Source organism: Opisthocomus hoazin, chromosome 24 (assembly GCF_030867145.1).
Source record: "Opisthocomus hoazin isolate bOpiHoa1 chromosome 24, bOpiHoa1.hap1, whole genome shotgun sequence".
Taxonomy (NCBI): Eukaryota; Metazoa; Chordata; class Aves; order Opisthocomiformes; family Opisthocomidae; genus Opisthocomus; species Opisthocomus hoazin.
This window is the reverse complement of record NC_134437.1, coordinates 886,725-906,941: the sequence shown is the minus strand read 5'-3', so window position 1 is coordinate 906,941 and position 20,217 is coordinate 886,725. Positions and strand designations below refer to the sequence as shown.

The window sequence follows — 20,217 nt, the reverse complement described above, 5'->3', positions numbered from 1 at the left end:
CCGCCGCCCCGCAGCCCCCCGCCCTGCCCCGCCACCGCAGCCCGGGGCACGGCGTCCGGCTGCCCCGCGGGGAGAGCATCGCCCCGGTGCGGGGTGCCTGGGGGAGGGAATGGAGGGGGGCCTGGCAGGCGGGGGTCCTGCTGCCCAGCGTGGGGGTGCTGGCGCTGCCGGGGGGCTGCGGCGTGGCCAGAGCCCCGTGTCCGGCCGAGCTTCCCAGCTCAGCTCCGCTGGCACCCGTGGGCGCCGCAGACATGGCCGCCGCGCTTGTCCCCCTGCGCCCACCCCGGGTCCCTGGGCTGCCCCGTCCCCCTGCGACGCGCGGCTCGGCCGGCTCCTAGGGCGGCCATCTTGCTGACACCAGCAGCCCCCGTCGCCACTGCGGGCCGGCTCGCAGCGTGGGGACGTGGAGGCGAGCCGTGGCCAGGGACGGGGACACCGCCTGCGGACCCCCCGCGGCCACCAGCAGGTTTCATTGTGGGGATGTCGGGGGTGCTCGGGGCCCAGGCCTGCTGCCTCGGCACGGGGGGCCGCCATGGCCGGGCCGCCCACACGGGAACCGGCAGCGCCAGCGGGGCCCGGGGCGGCGGCGGGCGGAGGCCTGGTCCGCGCCATCACCAGCGCGCGGGGAGACGCGGCTAAAGGCCCCCGCCCCGGGCCGCCCCCGCCCGCCCGGCGGCCTCTGCGGAGGCCCGGCCCGCAGGCCCAGCTGACCGTACCGGCCCCGCCATGGCGGCCAGGCCGCCGCCCCACGTGATGGCGGCCCCCCACGTGACGGCGGCGCCCCCCCACGTGACGGCGGCGCCCCCCCACGTGACAGCGGCGCGCAGGCGCGGCAGGGAGCGGTTCCGGCATGGCGGCGCCGGGGGCCGTGGAGGCGGCGGCGGCGGAGCCGGGGGGAGCGGCGGGGCCGGGGTCCCTGTTCCGTCCCCTCAGCGCCGAGGACGGCGAGCAGCGGCCGGCCGAGATCGAGTCGCTCTGCATGAACTGCTTCCGCAGCGTGAGGCGGGCGGGGGACCGGGCCGGGCCGCGGCGGCCTGCGGGGTGGGGGGGGGGGGAGGAGGCTGCCCCGCGGCCCGGGCCGGGTGCTGGCAGCGCGGGGCTGTGGGGGGGAGGGAAGCGGGCCCGGGGGACGCGGCCCCCGCGGAGCCAGGTTCCCACGAGGCCCCTCGCTGCCCCAGGGGGTGACGCGGCTCCTGCTGACCAGGATCCCCTTCTTCAGAGAGGTCATCGTCAGCTCCTTCGCCTGCGGCAGCTGCTCCTGGGCCAACACGGAGATCCAGTCCGCGGGCAGGATCCAGGAGCAGGGCGTGCGCTACACGCTGGCTGTCACCTCCCGGCAGGTGAGCGGGGCTGGGGCCGCCCGGGCGCCGCTGCGCAGAGCCCTCCCGCGCACCCCGGCCCTCCCGCGCCGCTCTCGCTGGTGCTAAAAGGAGGAGCAGCGCTGTCTTGCTGGGAGCAGTGCCTAAAGCCCCAAACGTTCCTGTTCTCGGCGCGAACGGAGAGGCTGCCAAGGCCTGCCGGGAGCTGAGACCGCCGCCTTGGCGGGCGCCGCGTGCCCTGCCACGGTCACTCGGCGCCTGGGAGCTGCCGGGGGTCCTAACGCCGCTGCTCGGCTGTCGCACGCAGGACCTGAACAGGGAGGTGGTGAAGACCGACTGTGCCACGGCTCGCATTCCGGAGCTGGACTTGGAGATCCCCGCTTTCAGCCAGAAGGGAGGTGGGTTCACGGCCTGCGTCCCTCGGCGGGTGCGCGGCAGGCGCCTGCCCTCCTGTCCGTTGGGTCCGGTGGCCGCTGGGCAGCGGCTGCCGGGGACGGGTACGTGCGGGCAGCGCGGGTAGCACCACTGCGGCACACTGAATGGCGCCTGTGTTTTCTCTGCTCCTCAAGTTCTCACCACCGTTGAAGGGATAATTGACAGAGCCGTGGCGGGCCTGGAGCAGGACCAGCCCGTCCGCAGGGTGAGACGCTGCGGAAGGGGCCGCTCCGCGGGGACGCCCGCTTGGCGAGCGCTTGTCTTGTTCGGCCTCTGCCTGCGGGCACTGCGCGCTGCCGAGGAGGGGAGCGTTGCGGGCTCTGCCGTTGGTGCTGCTGTCGTGGGGTGCATCACAGAAGGCTCTGGGTGGGAAGGGACCTGCGGAGGCCATCTAGCCCAACCCCCTGCAGTGAGCGGGGACCCCTTCCCCCAGACCAGGCCGCGCAGAGACCCGTCCAGCCTGGCCTGGAACGTTTCCAGGGATGGGGCCTCCGCTGCCTCTCTGGGCAACCCGCGCCAGGGTTTCACCCCCGTCACTGTAAAAAATTTCTGCCTTGTATCCCGTCTAAATCTCCCCTCCCTTAGTTTAAAGCCATTGCTCGCATCAGCGCTGTCTCTGGCTCTGGCTGCCCCTGGCGTCGGTCTCAAACGTGTCATCTCTTGCAGGCGACAGATGAGGAGGTGGCGAGTAAAATAGAGGAGTTCATTGGTAAACTAAAGCAGCTGAAAGAAGTACATTCCCCCTTCACCCTTGTGAGTAAGCGGGAGAGCACGGCCCCTTCCTGCGCGGGGGGAGCGCGGGGCGGCTCCCGAGCCTTCCTCCTCCCACAGATCGTCGACGATCCCTCGGGGAACAGCTTCGTGGAGAACCCTCACGCGCCGCGGAAGGACGATGCCCTCGTGGTCACTCACTACAGGAGGACCCCCCAGCAGGCTGCCATGCTGGGGCTGGAGGTAACGGGGAGCCGCTGCTGCGCGTGTCTCGGCCGGGGAGCGGGGCCCCTGCCGCGCTGGCAGACCCCCGCCCGGGAGCGGGAGCTGACGCGGCTGCTGGCCTCCCCTCTTGCAGGGAGAGGAGCTGGAGGAGAAGCCGGCTGACGCTGTGGAGGACCTGAGGGATGAGGTGGGTGGCTTGGCAGCACAGTGGCGGCCGCGCCTGGGTGGCTGGCGGCCACCCGGGACCCGCTGAGCCCGCTCTCCATGGCTGTGGCCCAGGTGCTGCAGTTCCACACCAACTGCCCCGAGTGCAACGCCCCGGCTCACACCAACATGAAGCTTGTGCGTATCCTTGGCGTGGGCGGCGGGCTCTGCCCGGGACCGGGAGCCTGGCCTGGGGCTCTGCCTGGGGCTGCTGCTCGGAGACCCCCCTGCCGTCCAGTTGGCCTTGACCATCCGCTCCAGAGATCCCCCACTTCAAGGAGGTGATTATCATGGCCACCAACTGCGACTCCTGCGGGCACAGGACCAACGAGGTGAGCTGCGGGACGACGGACCCTTTCTCTGGGGGGGGCCGTGGGGCGGGGGAGCGGCGCTCTCGCGGGCGGGTGCTTCTCGGGGTCCCTGGCCCCCGCGTCACCGCACAGCGGTTGGGGAGGCCGTGTCCCCGGGACCGAGGGTGCGCCCTCCTGCAGCACCCCGCCGCGATTCGAGGGTAGGACCGCGTCAGGCCGACCGCCCCGGGCGTCCCTAGGTGAAGTCGGGAGGAGCCATCGAAGCGCAAGGCACCCGGATCACGCTGCGGATCACAGACCCTTCCGACATGACGAGGGACGTCCTGAAGGTACCGCGCGCGCGGGGCCTGCGTGGGGTGCCCGGCGGGCAGGCCCTGACGCGGCGCTCGCCCCTGCAGTCGGAGACCTGCCGCGTGGAGATCCCGGAGCTGGAGTTCGAGCTGGGGATGGGAGCGCTGGGCGGGAAGTTCACCACGCTGGAAGGGCTGCTGAGGGACATCCGCGAGCTGGTGAGTGGCCCCGCGCCGCTGGCTGGCGCAGCCCGCGCCCTCCGCTCGGCGAGGGGCCGGGCTGCGGGGCTGGGTGTCGTGCAGCCAGGCAATGGGGGGGTCTGCGCTCGCAGGTAGAGAGAAACCCCTTCACCCTGGGGGACAGCCCCGTGCCCAGCAAGGCCGAGAAGCTGCGGGACTTCGTGGGGAAGCTCGGCGAGGTGAGCGCACGCCCGGCTGCAGGGTGACCGCGAGGACGCGCGTCCAGCCGAGCGGCTCGGCGAGCGTGGCCGGCCCTTCTCGAGCCGTTGCGTGCTCGCCTCGCCTGCCTGGTCGCTGCCGTTTGACCGCGGAACGCGTCCGGGCTGGGGGAGCGGCAGGGGCCGTAGCGCCTGGCGTGCTCTCTTCCCGCAGATCGCAGAGGGGAGGAGGGAGGCTCACTTCGTCATGGACGACCCTGCTGGCAACAGCTACCTGCAGGTACTGGGAAGGGCTCGGGAAAGCTGGAGGGGGCTCCCGCTCCCTCTCCCCGGCGGGCGGGGGGCTCGTGGCGGGTGGGAAGCTGCTGGTGGCCTTGGGGGGGGGAGAGGGGGAGCGGTGCCTGCCCCGGGTAGGGGGCTGCGGGGCTCGGGCCGCGTCCTGCCATGGTGTGGGGTGACGGGGGGTCTCGCCCCGCAGAACGTGTACGCCCCGGAAGAGGACCCGGAGCTGCTGGTGGAGCGCTACCAGCGGACCTTCGAGCAGGACGAGGACCTGGGCCTCAACGACATGAGGACGGAGGGCTACGCGACGGGGGGGGGCCCGGGCCGGTAGCCGCTGCGTCGGGGCGGGGGGCCGCGATAGCGAGCCCCCCAGCGAGTAATAAAGGTTGTTTGGTCTCGGAGGTGCGGTGTCGGCTGCTGCTGTCGTGGGGTGTCGCGGGGTGTCGCGGGGTGCCGAGCGCTGCCGGGCGCTGTCATGAGGCGCCGCCCCGCGGCCGGCCCGGCCGTGCCCGCCCGCCGGCGCTGGCCCCGCCCCCCGGCGTTTTCCCCGCCCCGGCGCTGGCCCCGCCCCCCACGCCGCGTCCTGTCCCGGCGCGCACGACGTCACTTCCGGGCGGCGCCAAGATGGCGGCGGCGGGGCAGTCGAAGGCTGAGTACCTGCGGCGCTACCTGAGCGGGCCGGCCGCCGCCGAGCCGCAGCAGCCGCGCCGCCGCCGCCGGAAGAAGCCGCCGGGCGGCCCCGGCAGAGGCGGGTGAGTTGCGGGGCGCGGGGCGGCCCTAGGCGCGGCCCCTCGCCGCAGGCCGCACCTCCGCGCCGGCCGCCCGCGGGCCTCGGCGTGGCAGCCCCCTTCCCCGGGCCCTCCCCCTCGCCCCGCGGGGCTCCCCGCCAGCCCCCCCGGGGCACAGACCCCTGGGTGACGGCAGGGCCGCTCTCCTCGCTCCCAGGATGCGGATCGTGGACGACGACGTGGGCTGGAGCAGCCTGGCGCCCGCCCCGCAGAAGGAGGAGGAGGAGGAGGACGACATGCCCGTGGTGAGCGGGGAGCGGGGGCTGGAGCCGCTCTGCCTGCGGCCTCGCGTCGCCCCGGGCCGCGCTGGTGCTGGGGCTGTGCTGGCACACGAGCGGGCGGCGCGAGGCGTTGCTGTGGTGGTGGCTCGGAGCTGGGCCGGCGGCTCAGCGCCTGGCAGAGCTCGGCTCGCTCGGCCACTCGGTTACGTTGGTTGAACCGGTTGCAGCGAGTCTGGAATCTTGGTGAGTTCCTAGCAACCGTTCTGTGAAGCACATCCCTCAGTGAGTTCCTGCTATTGCTCTGTCATCGCAGAATTCCCCCTCGCTGGCTTCAGGCCCTGCTTGGGGTCTGTCCTTCATCTTCTGCGCTGGGTTCTGTCGGTGCTAGGAAACCGATTCCGTGGTTTCTAGCACCGCTGTGCGCACACCTGGAATCCGTGTTCTGGTTTTATGATTCCTTTCTGTTCTGTAGTCAGGATCAGTCTTCTCTATAAGCAGTCTAACAGCTTGCCAGACCTCCTCCAGCTGCTCCTCTTGGGGGGTTCTGCGGCAGGGCCTGGGGGGGCCCCCAGGCCTGGGCACAGCGGGGCTGGGTGAGCTCCCCGGCGATGGCAGCGGCCCGTCCTCTGCGCGTCTGCTGCCTCGCAAGGGCGGGAAGCCCGCAGTAGGGCCAGCACGGTGCTTCTGGCACCCTGAAAACTGCCGTGGAGACGGCCGGAGGGCAACTGCGATGGCCAGAGCCTGCTGACTGCAGCAGCGTGGCCTGGCTGCCGGTCTCGGCAGCAGGGAGACAGCCGCTGACGGCGAGGGCTGGGGGAAGGGGTTCTCGGATCCGCCCGCGGGAAGGCAGCTACGTGGTGGCTGCGTGCCGGGTGCCCGTCCGTGCCGTTAGGCTTCACTGTGCCTGTCGGAGCGCAGAAATCCTTCCGTTCTCTGGCTTCAGGGCCGTGTTGTTTACTCTGGTGTTTTGTCTCCAGGTGGCAGAGTTCATCGACGAGCGTCCGGATGAAGTGAAGCTCATGGAGGCGTTCCGAACAAACAGCAAATGGAAGCTTCTAGGAGGTGAGAGCAGACCTGTGCACCCTCTCTCCCTGAATGCCCAGCCTCTCTAAGCAACGGCATTGCGAGCTGGAAATCGTACTAGCTAAATAAAAAAGAAAGAATAAATCCTTGAAATACTGAAGAGACGGTGAGCTGCGGAGAACCCTGCCAACAGCGACTGTCGGGTTGTTTTTCTGTAGACCAGAATGAAGACTCGCAGGGTTCGGACGTGTCGGTGCCTGCCAAGGCTGCTGTGAGGTGCGAGGCTCCCGCCAGAAATCCTTCCGTTGGTTCGCTCTGCGTTGCCGGTACCGTCCGTCTCGCCCTGCGGTTTCCGAGCGCCCCGCTGCGAGCGCGAGAAGGGCCGCGCGCAGGGGTTCTGCACCTCTGCCGGGGGGAGGCTGGTGGGCAGCCTGCGGCCTGGGCTTCCGCCTGGTGCGCAAACGCCTGTCCCGCGGTCACGGCCTGACGGAGCGCTTTGGGCTGGGAGGGACCTTACAGACCACCCACTTGCAACCCCCCGCCACGGGCAGGGACCCCTTCCGCAGCCCAGGGTGCTCCCAGCCCTGTCCAGCCTGGCCTTGAACCCTGCCAGGGAGGGGGCAGCCCCAGCTCCTCCGGGCAGCCTGCGCCAGGGCCTCGCCGCCCCCCGAGTGAAGAATTTCTTCCTCATATCCAGTCTGCATCTCTCCTCTCCCAGTCTAAAGCTTTCCTGGCATCCAGGTTGCCTCGGGGGGGGTTGGCACCTACTTTGGCGAGGCTGCAGGTCAGCAGTGCAGGTCTGTGTGTGGAGGGGCAGAGTCAAGGACGGCTTTGCGTTCAGAAGTTGTTTCCGTCCTTGGCCCCTGCTGCTAGCTTCACGGTCCCACGGGCTTTCTGTTTCCACTCTGGAGGCAGCAAAGCATTCGCGAATCTAACCGGCACCGTCACCTTCTCCTCCCCTCCCAGGCGACAGCGCCACGACTCCCCGGACCTCTCCCCACCTAGAAGGCAGCGTCACGACTCGCCGGACCTGTCGCCGCCCCGGCGGCAGCGTCACGACTCGCCGGACCTGTCGCCGCCCCGGCGGCAGCGTCGCGACTCGCCGGACCTGTCGCCGCCCCGGCGGCAGCGTCGCGACTCGCCGGACCTGTCGCCGCCCCGGCGGCAGCGTCACGACTCGCCGGACCTGTCGCCGCCCCGGCGGCAGCGTCACGACTCGCCGGACCTGTCGCCGCCCCGGCGGCAGCGTCACGACTCGCCGGACCTGTCGCCCCGGCGCGGTGTCTGCGACGCCAAGGGACCTCCCCAGAAGGTCAGCGCTTCACCTTCCCTTTAAGCTGTAGAGTACTTCCTGCGGGCAGATAACCGTGAAAGCGCAGCGGCTCACAGGCTGGGGGGCAGAAATTCCGTATAGCCCGGGTGTGCGGCCGCGCCAGACCCTCCGCTCGCAGAGGGAAGGGGCGTGAGGTTGGTGTGAGAGAGGCGCGCGGCCTCGGTGCGCCCTGTTGGGAGGTCTGGGGGAGCTGCTGGCGCGGGGGCCGGCTCAGCGGCCCGGTAGCGCGGCTCTGTCTGCTGCCGCGTCTCTCTGCGATTCGGGCCGTCCCCTCGCCGCGCCTCTGGGTCGCTGCACGGCTCTCAGCCAGCAGTAAGCGCGATTTGTGTTCCATCCGCAGGCGAGCGTGATGCCGTCCGGGGTCAGAGCTGGCCTGGTGTCAGCGGACGTGCTGCGGAGGGAACGGCAGGAGCTCAGGAGGCAAGAGAGAAACACCAAGCACTTGGAAGGTAGGGGTGTAAAAACGCGGCGCGAGAACCGGCTCGCTTTCTCTTGCTCTGCTTTCGGCTGGCTCCTGGTGCGCTGGCGGGCCCTGGCGTTAGGCTGCCGAGGGAGAAGCATCCCTGCGGAGCAGCCTCTCGCCGTGCCGATGGACTCCTTGGGCAGGGGCACCGAGCCTCTGAGACTGATAAAAGGCGGTTTCAGAGCGATGCCCGTGAAGTCACGGGGAGGGCGAGAGGTTTTTCCTCCCCCCGCCCCAGCGCGGGTCCCAGGAAGCAGGCCGGCGTTCAGAGAGCTCAGGGTACGAGCGTGGCTGTGTGGGCAGCAGCTGAAAGCAAGAGCTGCAGTCCTGCCCGGGTGTGGACGCCAGGCTCTTTCAGAGGCCAGAACGAGTGAAAGGAAAAAAAAACGTTGCAAGGAGTCGCAGTTAGCTACTGAATTATCCGGAGACGGCGAAATGTTCCGAAACGCGTGACTTGAGGCCTGTGCCCCCTCCAGAGGAATCCCGCCACGCCGAGACCGTCTTCCGAGACAAGTCGGGCCGCAAGAGGGACCTGGCGCAGGAGCGGCTGGAGCAGCGGCAGAAGGCTGAAGCGACGTCCGAGAGGGACGAGCAGTACGCCAGATGGGGTAAAGGGTAAGGCTCTCCAGAGCTCCCTGCCGCGCTCTGCGGGCCTCGAGGACTCGCCGCTCGCTGCTGTTGGGCCCGGTTTTGGTCCTGCTTCCGGTGCTGGCGTGTCCCTCTGCTCTGAGGTTGAGCCCGGGACCAGGAGAGCACGCGTGCCCCGTGCCTTACAGCCCCCCTCGGTTGTCCCCTCCGTTGCCGGGAGCACTGCATGCAGCAGAGGTTCAGGACTGCAATCCCTCCTCCGACGGAGCAAGTCACAGTACAGGATTGCTCGGTTTTGCAGTGAAACTTCTGTTGGTTTCCAGGCTGGCGCAGGGGAGGCAACAGCAGCAGAACGTGGAGGACGCCATCAGAGAGATGCAGAAGCCCTTGGCCCGTTACATTGACGACCAGGACCTGGATCGAATGCTGAGAGAGCAAGAGAGAGAAGGAGACCCCATGGCCGACCTCATCAAAAAGCGGAAGGCCAAAGAGAGCAAAGAAAAGAAAGGTTTGGACGCCGAGTTACTGCGGCGTGCGGTTTGGGCGCCAGCAGGTGGGAGCGCAGCTGCTGCTGGGTAAGCGGCCTCACGCTGCCGGAGCGGCTGAGCCTTAGAGGACGGCTGCTCTGCAGTCGGCGCAGATGCTGCTGTTGGCTTGGTGCCAGCAGTGGGTGCTGTTCTTCGTGAGCTTAGAGAGCAGCGTGTCTCCGGAAGCTTCCCCTGCGAGCTGTGGTCGGCCCTTGGGCCGCCTGTGCGCTGTGCCTGTTGTCTGCCCCTTCGGTCGATGGCGCTGGCACCGCGCGCCTGCGCCGAGGTAGCGAGCGGCCCTGTTGCCCTTTGTGTTTCCAGAAAAGCCGCGGTACAACGGACCAGCCCCTCCGCTCAACAGGTTCAACATCTGGCCCGGGCATCGCTGGGATGGGGTGGACAGGTACGTGTGCCCGCAGCAGCGACGTGGCGGAACAGAGTGGCGAGGGGTGAGCTTGTGCTGCGGAGAGCTCGCAGCGTGGAGATGCCCGCTCACCGGGTGGGTGAGGTGGTTGGCAGCAGCGAGGTCGAACGTGGTCAGTTCCGAGCGGGCGATGAGTCCACGCCTGTCCGGGACGGAAGGGAGCGGGGCCGGTGCGGTCGGCAAGGGCGTGGATAGCTTCGGAGACGCCAGCTGTTGCTCAGCACCGATCGAGGTGGCAAGTGAGCCAGAGTAGCAGTGGAGAACTCGAGATGTCTCTAAGAAGTGTCGTTGCTTCAGAAAAGCTGCTGCGCAGCAGCCCACGGTCCTCTCGCTGTCGCTTCGTAGGTCCAACGGCTTCGAGCAGCAGCGCTTTGCCAGGATCGCCAACAAGAAGGCGGTGCAGGAGCTTGCCTACAAGTGGAGCGTGGAGGACATGTAGACAGGATGGGGAGCCGTGCCCAGCAGCGCTCCTGACGCGACACGACGGAGCTTCGCCCGCTGCCAGGACCAGGAGGAGTGAGGCACGCTGCCTGGACCGAGCCCTGCCCTCAGCGTTCGGCATCCCCCTGTGCCGTCCTCCGCGGGGCAAGGCGGCGTTTGGAGGAGAGCTGCCGGAAGAGGGCCGTCCTGCGGGCCGGAGAGGACGAGCGCAGCTTGGAGCGGCGCGGGGCCGGAGCGTGGAGCAGAGTTGCGGTGGCCGCTGCCGTCGGCTCGCTGGCAGCGCCCCGGGAGCTGCTGCAGACACTGCTCTCCGCTCCCTCCGGTTGCCTTCTAACGAACTGTCGAGACCACGTGCTTAATTGGCAGTCCTGGAACCTGCGCGTACGCTTGTAAATTAGAGCTTGCCTTTTTTACTGCATTTCGCCTGGTGCTGTTCTTCAAAGCTGCGGGAAAGCCCCCCGAGCAGGTCCCGCTTCGCTCGTGCCGGGCAGCGTTGCTCCCGTGGGCCCTGCCGCGGGTGGGTGGGTGGCTTGGGAGCGCGAGGCAGCCGTCGGCGTTCGGAGCCGCTGGCTGCGGCGTGCCGAGAGCCTGCTCGTCGGGCCTGCGCCGTTCCAGCTCTCCTTTCCCCTTCCGTCGCCAAGGTCCGCGGGTCTTTTCCCCCGTACCGTGAGGCAGCCGCAGCCTCGAAGAGCGCAGTTACGTTTGGTACGTGCTCGTCTCTGCTCTCGGTTGTCCGAGACGTGAGACGAGCTGCCGTGGGGTTACCGCCTTGCCCTTAGCGTGGGGAGCGGTTGCCCTTCTGATGGGGTGCTCGGACCTTCTGCCCGCCCTGCTCGGGCGAGAGCGGGCTCCTCGGCGGCTGGCTAGCTCGCCTGGTCGGTGGGAACAGAAGCGGGGGGAGCTGGGCCACCGGTCGGCCCCGCGTGCGGCCGCGTCTGGGCGGACCGGGCGGCGGGGCTGCGGAAGGCGCTGGGACCCGCCGGGGTGCGAGGGGCGGCGGGGACGCAGCGCGTGGCGCCGGGCAGCGGAGCTCTCGGTTGGCGTCGCTGGAAGGGCAGCGGCCCCGCGCGCGGCGTCCAACAGCGGCTCTGATTAGCTATAACCAAAAAACCAAGTATTAAAATCTTAATTTAATTTAAAACACTGTCATTCACTGTCACGGCAAACACGGAGCAGAGTAATTATTATGCAAATAAGGCAGATAGAAAAATGATTAATAATTGCGCAAATTAAAAATTATTGTAAACATCCTGTGACTAGTGATAAGTCCGGGAGGAGTGTGTGCGCGGGAGGAGGCGGCGCTGCTCAGCCAGCCCCTGCATCCCGAGTTCCTCATTAGCGGGATTTAATTAGCGAGCGGTGCAAAGGAGCCGGGCGGCGCGCGGGGCAGGCGGCGGGGCGGTGCCCGCTTTCCGAGGACGCGGCACCGCGCTGGCACCGCCGTCCCGGCAGTCGGCCTCGCTGGTGGCCGGCGGAGCCTGCTCCCGCCAACAATTAGCGAGCTTGTTTGTCTGGCGTTGGGCTGCTAATTGCACGGCCTTGTTCCCCCCCTCCACCCCCCGGTCGACTGTTTTATACTCTTGGCAGCGAGCGCGCTAACAATAATCGTCGGCTCACGCTGGTGACAGGCTTACCTGGTGCACCATTCATGTCAAGGCCCAGCAATGAAGCTTGGCCTCACACCTCATAATTAGATTTTTGTTGATGAGCTCATGGGTAATGTGTTTAGGGCAGATGAAGAGCTTAATGCGCGGTGTGTGACACCCCCTGCCCGCTGGCACGGTGACGGGCTGCGGGCTCCAGCCTGTGCCGCGGCCGCCGTCCGTCTGTCCGCCGCGTCCGTCCTGCCGCGGGCCGCCTGGTGCTTGGCCGTGCTCGGGGGCTGCGGCCAGGCGGCTGCTGGCAAGGGACGCCGTGCTGCGCCGCGTCCCTGCCGAGAGCACCTATCGCTCTTTAATTAAAAGAGCCCGAGCTTTGCCGATTTAATTTCTGCCGAGCCGGCAGCGGCTCCGAGTCCCGGGTGCTCGGCGGCGCCCGCCGGCTGCGTGCGTCGTCCCGGGGCGCGGGGTGGGGTCTGGGGGCAGCGCGCTTCCCCCGGCAGCGCCGTCCCGCAGCGGGGCCGGGCACGAGAATCCCCGAGGCCGACAGGTTAGCGATTGTGTGCGCGTATCTGCGCTTGCCCTAATTATTCCGTAATTAGGGACACGCAGAGATAAAAATTACTAATAATATTTACTCTAGACTCTATTTTTTTAAATAACCTCTCGCTCGCTCGCTCGCTCATTTGCGGAGTCTTGGTGGAAATATCTGTGCAGATCCCAGTTAATGAATATTTGTAAATGCAGGAGCATTCGGCGCCGGAATATCCAGAGGGCATCCTCTCTCTGCCTTCTAATTTTTTTCACAAGATATTTAATATTTATGGTTCCACAGCCTCGTGAATAAAGAGCCACCCGCAAACCCCCGGGAGCTCAGGGGCTGGGGATATTTACAGCGCTTCCTCGTTTCCTTTTCAATTACAAAGACACCTCACATAATTAAGTGCTAATAACCTTGTTAATCTAAAATTGATACTCTTTCTCCTGGCCATCTCTTAATAGAATTAAAAACAGATTAATAATCAAGGGCAGGAGACATTGCGTGCGATTAAGGGAGAGGGGGCCGTGCTCCGGGGAGGGTGCCGGAGCCGGGCAGCGGTGCCGGGCTCGGGGTGCTGCCGGGCGCGATCGGGGCGATGCCGGACTTGGGGCGATGCCGGGCTCAGGGCTCCACAGCTGCCCAGGCGGGGAGAGGTTTTCCCTCGCGCACCTCACGCAGCTGAAATTTTTAAGACAAACAGCCATGTAACACCATCTCCTAATGAAACTGTTTTATGTTAATTAATTATGTATCAAGGCTGATTTTCATGCGCAGCCCAGCTCCGCGTCCCCTCCGCCGAGCCTTTGATCTGTCAAAGGCTAAACGGGAGATAAATAATGGAATTGAGAAGCAGCCTGGATGGAAATAAACACATTTTCGATGGGTTATCTGGCAGTTCGAGCGCGGCGCCGAGGAACCGGGCTCATGGCTCGGGCTCTGCCGCGCACGCGGGGCGTGGGGAGTCCCCGTGCCTCGGTGTCCCCGAGTCCCCGAGCTGCTGCCTCCCGGAGCACGGCCGCTCGTCCTCCCCGGGAGCGGGCGGCCGGGGAGGGCCGTGTCTGCAGCATCCTGAGGAGAAGGCAGAGGGGCGCAGGCTGCTCTCGCCAGGCGAGGGAAGGTCCCCGGCAGCTCCGGGCGCCAGCGGTCCGTGCCCAGGGTTGCTGGGGTGTCGGCGCTGGACGCGGCTGCGGGGTATTTTGACGCGGCCCCTATCAATTTGGTACACCCAAGTGGGAGCAGATGTGCGTCCATGTTCGTTCTGGAGGAACTTCAGAAGTTACAACTTCATCGGCCAAGGCAGCCTGGCGCCGCGGCCCTCCAGCCTGGGCTCCGGGTCGCGGTGAGGACGGTGGCGGGGGCTTGCTCTTGGCGGCCACCCTGAGCCGCTCCCCTCGGCTGTGGGCTGTATGGCGTTGGTGGCCCTTTGGGGCGTGGTGATGGTGATGATGATGATGATGATGATGTTGTTTTTCCTCCAGGTGCGCTTGAGCGCGTCGCAGCCCCGGCTCCCCTGCGAGCAAGCGTGCCGAGCCAGGACGTCGGCCAGATCCCGCTCAAGCGCCGCGCGGTCCCCAGCCCGGCGAGGAGCCCGTCCCAGGCCGCGGGCGCAGGACGTGGGGACACCGCATCGCGTTCTCCGCCGGAGCCGCTCCAGCGCTGCAGGTGAGCGTCCGCGGTGCGTCGACCCGGCAGAGAGCCGGCACCGGCCGCGGTGGCTGCCGCCGGGGCTCTCGCAGCACCCCGCGTCCTGCCCCTCGCTAGGGTGCTGGCGTTTGCCTGCGCTGGGTGCCCCGGTGCCCTCGCAAAGCTGGGACCGGGCGAGGCCACAGCACCCGCCGAAGCCAGCCAGCCCCGGGCGACGTGGCTTTCTCTGCCACCATGCCGCCAAGCTGCCATCTCGCCCCGGTGCCGGGAGGCGAAGCCGAGCGCGGAGCAATCAAAGGGAGCGCGCAGAGAGCGCCGTCCCTGCCAGTCTTGCCCCGGGCCCTGCCTTTGGGCTTCTGAAGGCTTTGCTCCAGCGGTGTCAGTTCTCATTAATCCGCACATCAGAGCCGGCGCTGCCAAACGTCCCGCAGAGATCGCGCCGGCTTCCGAAGCGGCGTCGCGGGCTGGGGAGGCGGAGGGGCGAGCTGCGCGGGGGGGCTCGGGGCTGGGCTGCTCGGGGCAGGGCATCTGCGGCCCCCGAAGCCCCCGGGCAGCGGCCACGGAGCTGCCAAGGGCGCGATGTCTCCTGGGCCGGGGAAAGCCCTTTTGCAGCCCAGCCTCCGTTGCGCCGCGCGCGTGCAAGCACCAGATTTTGCAGGAAACACAAAAAAAGAAGGGCGAGCGCTCCTGCGCGCTGGGGAGTTCCGTCTGCCCCGCCGAGGTTCCCCTCCGCGCCGCTGCCGCTGCCGGAGCGAGCTTCCCCGCGCCGCTCCTCCGCGGCTCCGCGTCCCGCCAGCGAGCTAACCGGGTCAGCGCGTTTTTAACACCGCATGGGAAATCTTTACATTTTTTGTCAGGCTCATTCTTCTCCCCGGTCTCTCTGCTGGGGGCTGACTTATTTAATGCTGAACATCAGGCAGAGATGTTTTCCCTTCCCCGGGCTGTTGACTGCGCGCTGTGGGGCTGGGAAGGCTGGCGGGGGGGAGGCGGAACCCGTCGCACCGAGCAGATCACCCCCTTCCCACCAGATTTACGGAACATCCCGCTGCCAGGCGCCCAAAAAAGGGGCCAGATTTGCTGAGGAGGCGAGCGCTCGGCCGCTCCGCCGGGACCGGGCGCCCGCAAACCGCGCCGTTCCCCGGAGATCTGCTGATCGCCCTCCCGGGAAGGGCTGGGGCAGCTCCCGGCTTCGCGCCGCCGGGGAGCGTTGCCGGGGGTCCGCTGGCTGGCGACGACGGTGCCGGCCGCGCCGCGGGCAGGGGTGGCCGTGGCTGGGTGCCGGCGGCCGCGCGTTGGCGCGGGGCGATGAGCGCCCACCGGGTGAATAAACACACGGGGCCGGTTTGTGCGTCGGGGTTTATCTTTCCCATTAATGGCTTTCTAAATTGGCGGCAGTGGAGCAAAAAAACCCAATTTGAACTCGGAGCATGCATGATTACTATTGTAATAACCTTGCCTAATAAGAATATGATGTGGTGTTAGGCCGGGAAAGAAAACACATTTCTCATTAGCTTTTTGATTAATTACTCCACGTAATTTCCTAGGGGGACATGCCTGGGACTGATTGCCTTTGCTTTTGACGCGTGGAAGTGGTTTACCTTGACTTCATCATTTTCGCGGTGGCATTTTAATGGCAGTGCTCAATTAATCTCCGGGCGGCTGGAGGCAGCGCTGCCTCGTCGGGGCAGAGGGCAGGCCCTCGCCCTCCCCTCGCTCTTCCGCGGCCGCCGGCACGTCCCCTTTGCCCACCCTTCCGCGGAGCCGGGGAGGCCAGGGCAGAGGCGGCCGCCGTGACGGGCGCGGGGCGGCCCAGCGCCGGAGCATCTCGGTGTCGCGCAGCGCCGGAGCCCCTGGCCCTGCCCTGGCCCGGTGACGCTTGGCCGCCGAGCCTTTTAAATACCGGGGAGCGCGGCAGCCGCTGCCTCGGCTGGCGGGCGCTGCCAGGGACCCAGCTGTTAGGAGGCATATGTTGACATGGCTGGGAAGCGACCGATTTCCTTCCTTGCGCTGCGATATAAATATTTTACAGGAGCTAAAATATTCAAAGATCGTTTGATGTTGCCACATGGAGCGGTATCAAATGAGGGTGGGAAGGAGGGGAAGAAACGAGAGGGGAGCAAGCGGGGATTCGTTTGTTTCCCTTGCTGAACGTTGAATTATGCTGCTTATTTCTGCTTCGTAGAATTACCCGGAGCGCTGATCTCTGCTTATTGTGTCAGGAGCGGGTGCTTAGCTCGCGCCGCCGCGCCGGGCGATGGCCTGCGTGGCTGGGGGGTGGTGCTGCGCGTGGGAATGGTCCTGGTGCTGGTCCTGGTGCTGGTCCTGGTGCTGGTCCTGTCGCACATCCTGCTCCTGGGACGTGCACCCCGCATCCCGGGCTGTGCTCGCGTGGCGCTGGCTCGGGGCAGGCTGCGGCAGCGCGGGGCCCGGGCCCCCCAGTATTTGCGTTTTCCCCCCGGCCCCAGCGAGTTTCTTTCCTTCTTCGTTCCCCTGCGCAGCGACAGCGTGGCCCGGGGCACGGCTGTCTGCGGCACGCCGCGGTGGGCACGGCACGCTCTGCCCCGGCGCAGCGGCAGCCGTGCACGCCGGCTGCTGCGCCCGTGAGAGGGGCCGGGGGCAACTGGGGACCCTCCGCTGGCAAAGGGGCACCGCGGGGACGGGACCCGCTCCAGCACCCGCCGGGACGCAGCCGCCGCTTTCCCCCGCGCCCACTCGGCACCGCTCCGCCTTCCAGCGGCTTTTATTTACCGGCATGTTTGTCTTTCAAACACAGTAATTGCTAATTAACTGGCGAGGAGCTTTATTTCTAATCCCGCGGCTGGCGGGAGGGGGATCCGGCTGGCGTGGTGGGCGCGGGGAGCGGGCGGCTGCCGCGGGATGCAGCCCCGTCCGCCCGCTGACGTCCGCCGAGGTTCGTGGGTGGGAAGTAAGGTGGCAAGGAGCGGTGCTGGGGGCTGTGCCGGCAGCTGAGGGGTCCGGCGGGGACGCGGCACTCGGTGCCGAGCGGGTCTTCTGCCTTGGCTTCGTTTTGTCGTGAGTCTTCTCCTCTCCCTCTCCTGCCCAGTGCCAGGCGGGTTGATGAATTATCCCAATATATATTGTGTCTGGGAAGAAAACACATATCATATATATCTTTGACAAGTTATTATTCTTCCTTATCAGAATATGTGTGCATGCAGCCACGCCATAACTCAGCCCGTGCGTCGCTGGTGCCAGCGGACGGGAGCAGCCCCGCTGCGTGCGGCAGTGCCGGGCTGTGCCGGGCTGTGCTGGGCTGTGGGCTGTGCCGGGCTGTGGGCTGTGCCGGGCTGTGCCGGGCTGTGCCAGGCTGTGCCGGGCTGTGCCGGGCCGGGGGGCCGCCCGCCGCTGCCTGCCAGCCGGGGACGGCTCTGGCAGGAGGCGAGAGCGTCGCGTCGAGCTAACTCGGCGCCTGCCTCACCTCCAGCTGATTGCTGCAAATTAAATTTCACGCCAATGAGCTGGAGGAGTCGGCGTGCGGCGCGGCGAGGGGGGAGGAGGGCTGGATGGCGGAGGCGACGTGCCGCGAGCGGTCGCCGGCGCAGCCTCGCCGTCCCAGCTCGGTGGGCACGCACGGTGCCCGGCTGTGCTGCCTGCTCCCGGGCACCCAGGGCCGGGCTGCGAGCAGCTGCCCAGGTCCTGAGCTCCGCGGCAGCCGGGCGCGGGCGCTGCGGGGTGCCCCTCTGCCCCGCATCCCCGTCCCGCACGTTGGGTGAAAATCGCTGCGCAGAGGAGCGAGCACGCCCCTTTCTGGTCTTTTCTCCCCGAAAGGGCAGCCCCGTGCGCTGAAATGCAGCTTGGTGGGGTCCGGCTCTGCCTGGGCTCTGGGGCGAGGGGAGAGGCGGGCGGCGGCAGGGCGCCGGCCCCGGGGGTGCGCGGGGCGGGGGGCTCCCGGAGGCGGGAGGTGTGGGGGTCCTGGGCACGTGTGGCTGCGGGCGCGCTCCCCGGCTGCGCGCGGTGCCTTTCAGGTTTGACGTAGGAAGGTGACAGCTGTGCCATCTCCGCCGGCTGGAAGCAGCATCCAGCAGCAACCCTGCCACAAAAGCTGCTGAGCAGCTGGGACGTGATTTACTGACAGACCCTGAGCGCGCCGGAACCGCGATGGAAATTAATTTAGCGATGAGGAGATTAATGCGTGGAGCGGAGCGCGTCCTTGCCTCGCGAGGCCAGGAGGAGCCGCGGGGACGGCGCAGCCGGCGGTGCCGCCGTGGAAGGTGTCACAGCCCTTTCGCCTCGCCGCCGCGCGCCGGGCTTTGGGGCGAGGCTGCCGGAGCGGGAGCGCTCCTGACTTTCCGCGAAACGCCCTGTGCTTCCCGGCGCGGCTGTGAATATTGCTTTGCTTTCGCAGCCGCCGGAGCCCGGTGTTTGGGGAGCAGGATCCCGATCCGCCCCCCGGCTCGAACCCGCCTGAACTTGTCCAGTTCTGGGCTCCCCAGTTCAAGAAGGATGAGGAGCTACTGGAGAGAGTCCAGCGGAGGGCTACAAGGATGGTGAGGGGACTGGAACATCTCTCCTACGAGGAGAGGTTGAGGGAACTGGGCTTGTTCAGCCTGAAGAAGAGAAGGCTGCGAGGGGACCTTATAAATGCTTATAAATATCTGCAGGGTGGGTGTCAGGAGGATGGGGCCAAGCTCTTTTCAGTGGTGCCCAGTGACAGGACAAGGGGCAACGGGCACAAACTGAGGCACAGGAAGTTCCGTCTGAACATGAGGAAGAACTTCTTCCCTCGGAGGGTGACGGAGCCCTGGCCCAGGCTGCCCAGGGAGGTTGTGGAGTCTCCTTCTCTGGAGATATTCCAGCCCCGCCTGGACAAGGTCCTGTGCAGCCTGCTCTGGGTGACCCTGCTTCGGCAGGGGGGTTGGACTGGGTGACCCACAGAGGTCCCTTCCAATCCCTACCATTCTGTGATTCTGTGATTCTGTGGGGATGGCTCGCCGGGAGGGCAGCGCGCCGGGCTCGCAGCCGGCCCCGCTTTGTTGTTGTTGATGCGTTCTGGCAGCAGCTGCGCGTCCGTATCTATTGAGGGAAGAGAAGAAGAACCGACGGTGCTCCCAGGGAAGCGGAACGCCTTGTGCTTACCCGGGAGCGCGGGCTGACCAGGAGCGCGGCGCTGATTTCCCAGCTCGGGGCCGCCGGGGAGGGCGAGCAGCAGAGATCGGATGTTAAACACGCTCTGAGCAGCGCCGGGAGGAAAGGAGCGGGCGGCAGCCGCCTGTGCTGCCGCAGGGAGCGGAGCCGGCAGCTGACGGCCTCCTGCTCGCCGGCTCCGTGGCGGCCATGGGGCGAGAGCCGCCGTGGCCGAGCAGCGGAGATGAGCGCCGTTCGCCCCGCAGCCTCCCCGGGCGGACGCAGGGGAGCGGAGGACCTCGTGCTGCCCGGGCGTGCGGCCGCGCTTGCCGCCGCCGTGGGCACCGGCAGAGCTGGTTGCCAGCCAGCGCGATGCTCGCAGGCGCCCGCGTGCCCTGGTGCCAGGGGTCCCAGGGCTGGGGGCCGGGACTCAGGGCACCGCCGGGTTTCAGGGGCAAAACGTGGTCCCTTGAAGGTGCCGAGAAGGTTTCTGAGGGAGCGCGGGATGAAGAGGAGCACGCGCACGCCTCTCCCTGCTGTTCTTCCTCCCCAGGCTGTCTCTGGCACCGCCTCGCGAGAAGGAAAGCTTGTGGGCACCCGCGCTTCGCTGCTGCCTTCCCCTGGCCCGCCGACGCGCAGGGCCGCCCGTCGCTGCCTCCGAGCCGTCCGGGCTGCGGCAGGAGCTCCCTGCGGCCGGGCACGGGCCGAGCGGGCGGCCGGGACGCTGGGGCAGGGCACGCTGCCCGGGAGGAGGGTGAGGATGGGTTCCTCTTTGGCCAGGGTGGATGCCGGCGGCGTTACGGGGTGCAGCCGGGCTCCAGGAGCCGCTCCCGAACGCGGGGCACGGTGTTTCCCCGTGGGAGGTCCACCACCCTGCCCTCGACGGGCGCGAGGCAGCGGTGCCGGTGCCAGGGCTGCCGTACATCCCCGCTCCCCGGGGCGCCGGCTCCTGGCGCCGGGATGAAGGCAAATATTTGGGGAATGGCAGAGCTGGGTGTGCGCAGCGTTTCGGTCGGAAGCGGCAGCCCTTCGGAGGCTGGGATTAATTTGAAGGAATTTACTGGCGGAGCTGGTGGCAGATAAAACAGTTTGCTTATTTCACACTCGTGTGGCCACCTGCTACGAACTGTTTGCTCAGTTTCAAATGCTTTAATTAAAATCAACATAAAGCAGATTGCAAACATCCCAAGAAGGGGACGCTTGATTTGCTGGAGGATGTTGCCGAAGACGAGCCAACGCGCTCGGAAGACGCTTTGTCGTGGGGAAGCGCCCACGGGCGGGCGCCCGGCGCTGCGGTCGCCGTATGGCCCCGGCGCCGAGGGCAGGTGCCCGGGGAGCCTCGGCTCGTCACCCTTGTCACCGGGCC

General features: G+C 67.3%; 3 protein-coding genes across 4 annotated transcripts in view; 2 read left to right on the top strand and 1 right to left on the bottom strand.

Annotated features, from left to right (window-relative positions):
* The window catches only part of PAFAH1B2 (platelet activating factor acetylhydrolase 1b catalytic subunit 2), a 640,582-nt gene that overhangs the window by 85,925 nt on the left and 534,440 nt on the right, over window positions 1-20,217 (bottom strand). The gene's annotated exons all lie outside the window — the stretch shown is intronic.
* ZPR1 (ZPR1 zinc finger) lies at window positions 844-4,576 on the top strand. Of its 2 annotated transcripts, none has more exons than XM_075442351.1 (14): window positions 844-997; window positions 1,179-1,340; window positions 1,627-1,717; window positions 1,889-1,959; window positions 2,421-2,507; window positions 2,586-2,708; window positions 2,824-2,877; window positions 2,970-3,036; window positions 3,156-3,226; window positions 3,445-3,534; window positions 3,604-3,714; window positions 3,828-3,914; window positions 4,108-4,173; window positions 4,372-4,576. In XM_075442351.1, exons 1-14 carry the CDS (start codon window positions 851-853, stop codon window positions 4,504-4,506), a joined length of 1,362 nt encoding a protein of 453 aa, XP_075298466.1. In that variant the 5' UTR covers window positions 844-850; the 3' UTR covers window positions 4,507-4,576. The 2 variants fall into 2 exon arrangements, with proteins under 2 accessions (XP_075298466.1, XP_075298467.1); XM_075442352.1 differs by having other exon boundaries at window positions 844-1,002; window positions 1,220-1,340.
* BUD13 (BUD13 spliceosome associated protein) lies at window positions 4,799-11,195 on the top strand. Its single transcript, XM_075442547.1, has 10 exons — window positions 4,799-4,927; window positions 5,121-5,208; window positions 6,162-6,246; window positions 6,426-6,483; window positions 7,174-7,519; window positions 7,881-7,989; window positions 8,480-8,618; window positions 8,915-9,099; window positions 9,440-9,521; window positions 9,888-11,195. Exons 1-10 carry the CDS (start codon window positions 4,800-4,802, stop codon window positions 9,979-9,981), a joined length of 1,314 nt encoding a protein of 437 aa, XP_075298662.1. The 5' UTR covers window position 4,799; the 3' UTR covers window positions 9,982-11,195.

Coding starts and splice junctions, on each gene's coding strand:
- BUD13 (XM_075442547.1), top strand. CDS start 4,800: ATGGCGGCGGCGGGGCAGTCGAAGGCTGAGTACCTGCGGCGCTACCTG. Junction 6,247..6,425: donor CAAATGGAAGCTTCTAGGAG/GTGAGAGCAGAC, acceptor GTTTTTCTGTAG/ACCAGAATGAAGACTCGCAG. Junction 7,990..8,479: donor AAACACCAAGCACTTGGAAG/GTAGGGGTGTAA, acceptor TGCCCCCTCCAG/AGGAATCCCGCCACGCCGAG.
- ZPR1 (XM_075442351.1), top strand. CDS start 851: ATGGCGGCGCCGGGGGCCGTGGAGGCGGCGGCGGCGGAGCCGGGGGGA. Junction 1,718..1,888: donor CGCTTTCAGCCAGAAGGGAG/GTGGGTTCACGG, acceptor CTGCTCCTCAAG/TTCTCACCACCGTTGAAGGG. Junction 3,715..3,827: donor TGAGGGACATCCGCGAGCTG/GTGAGTGGCCCC, acceptor CTGCGCTCGCAG/GTAGAGAGAAACCCCTTCAC.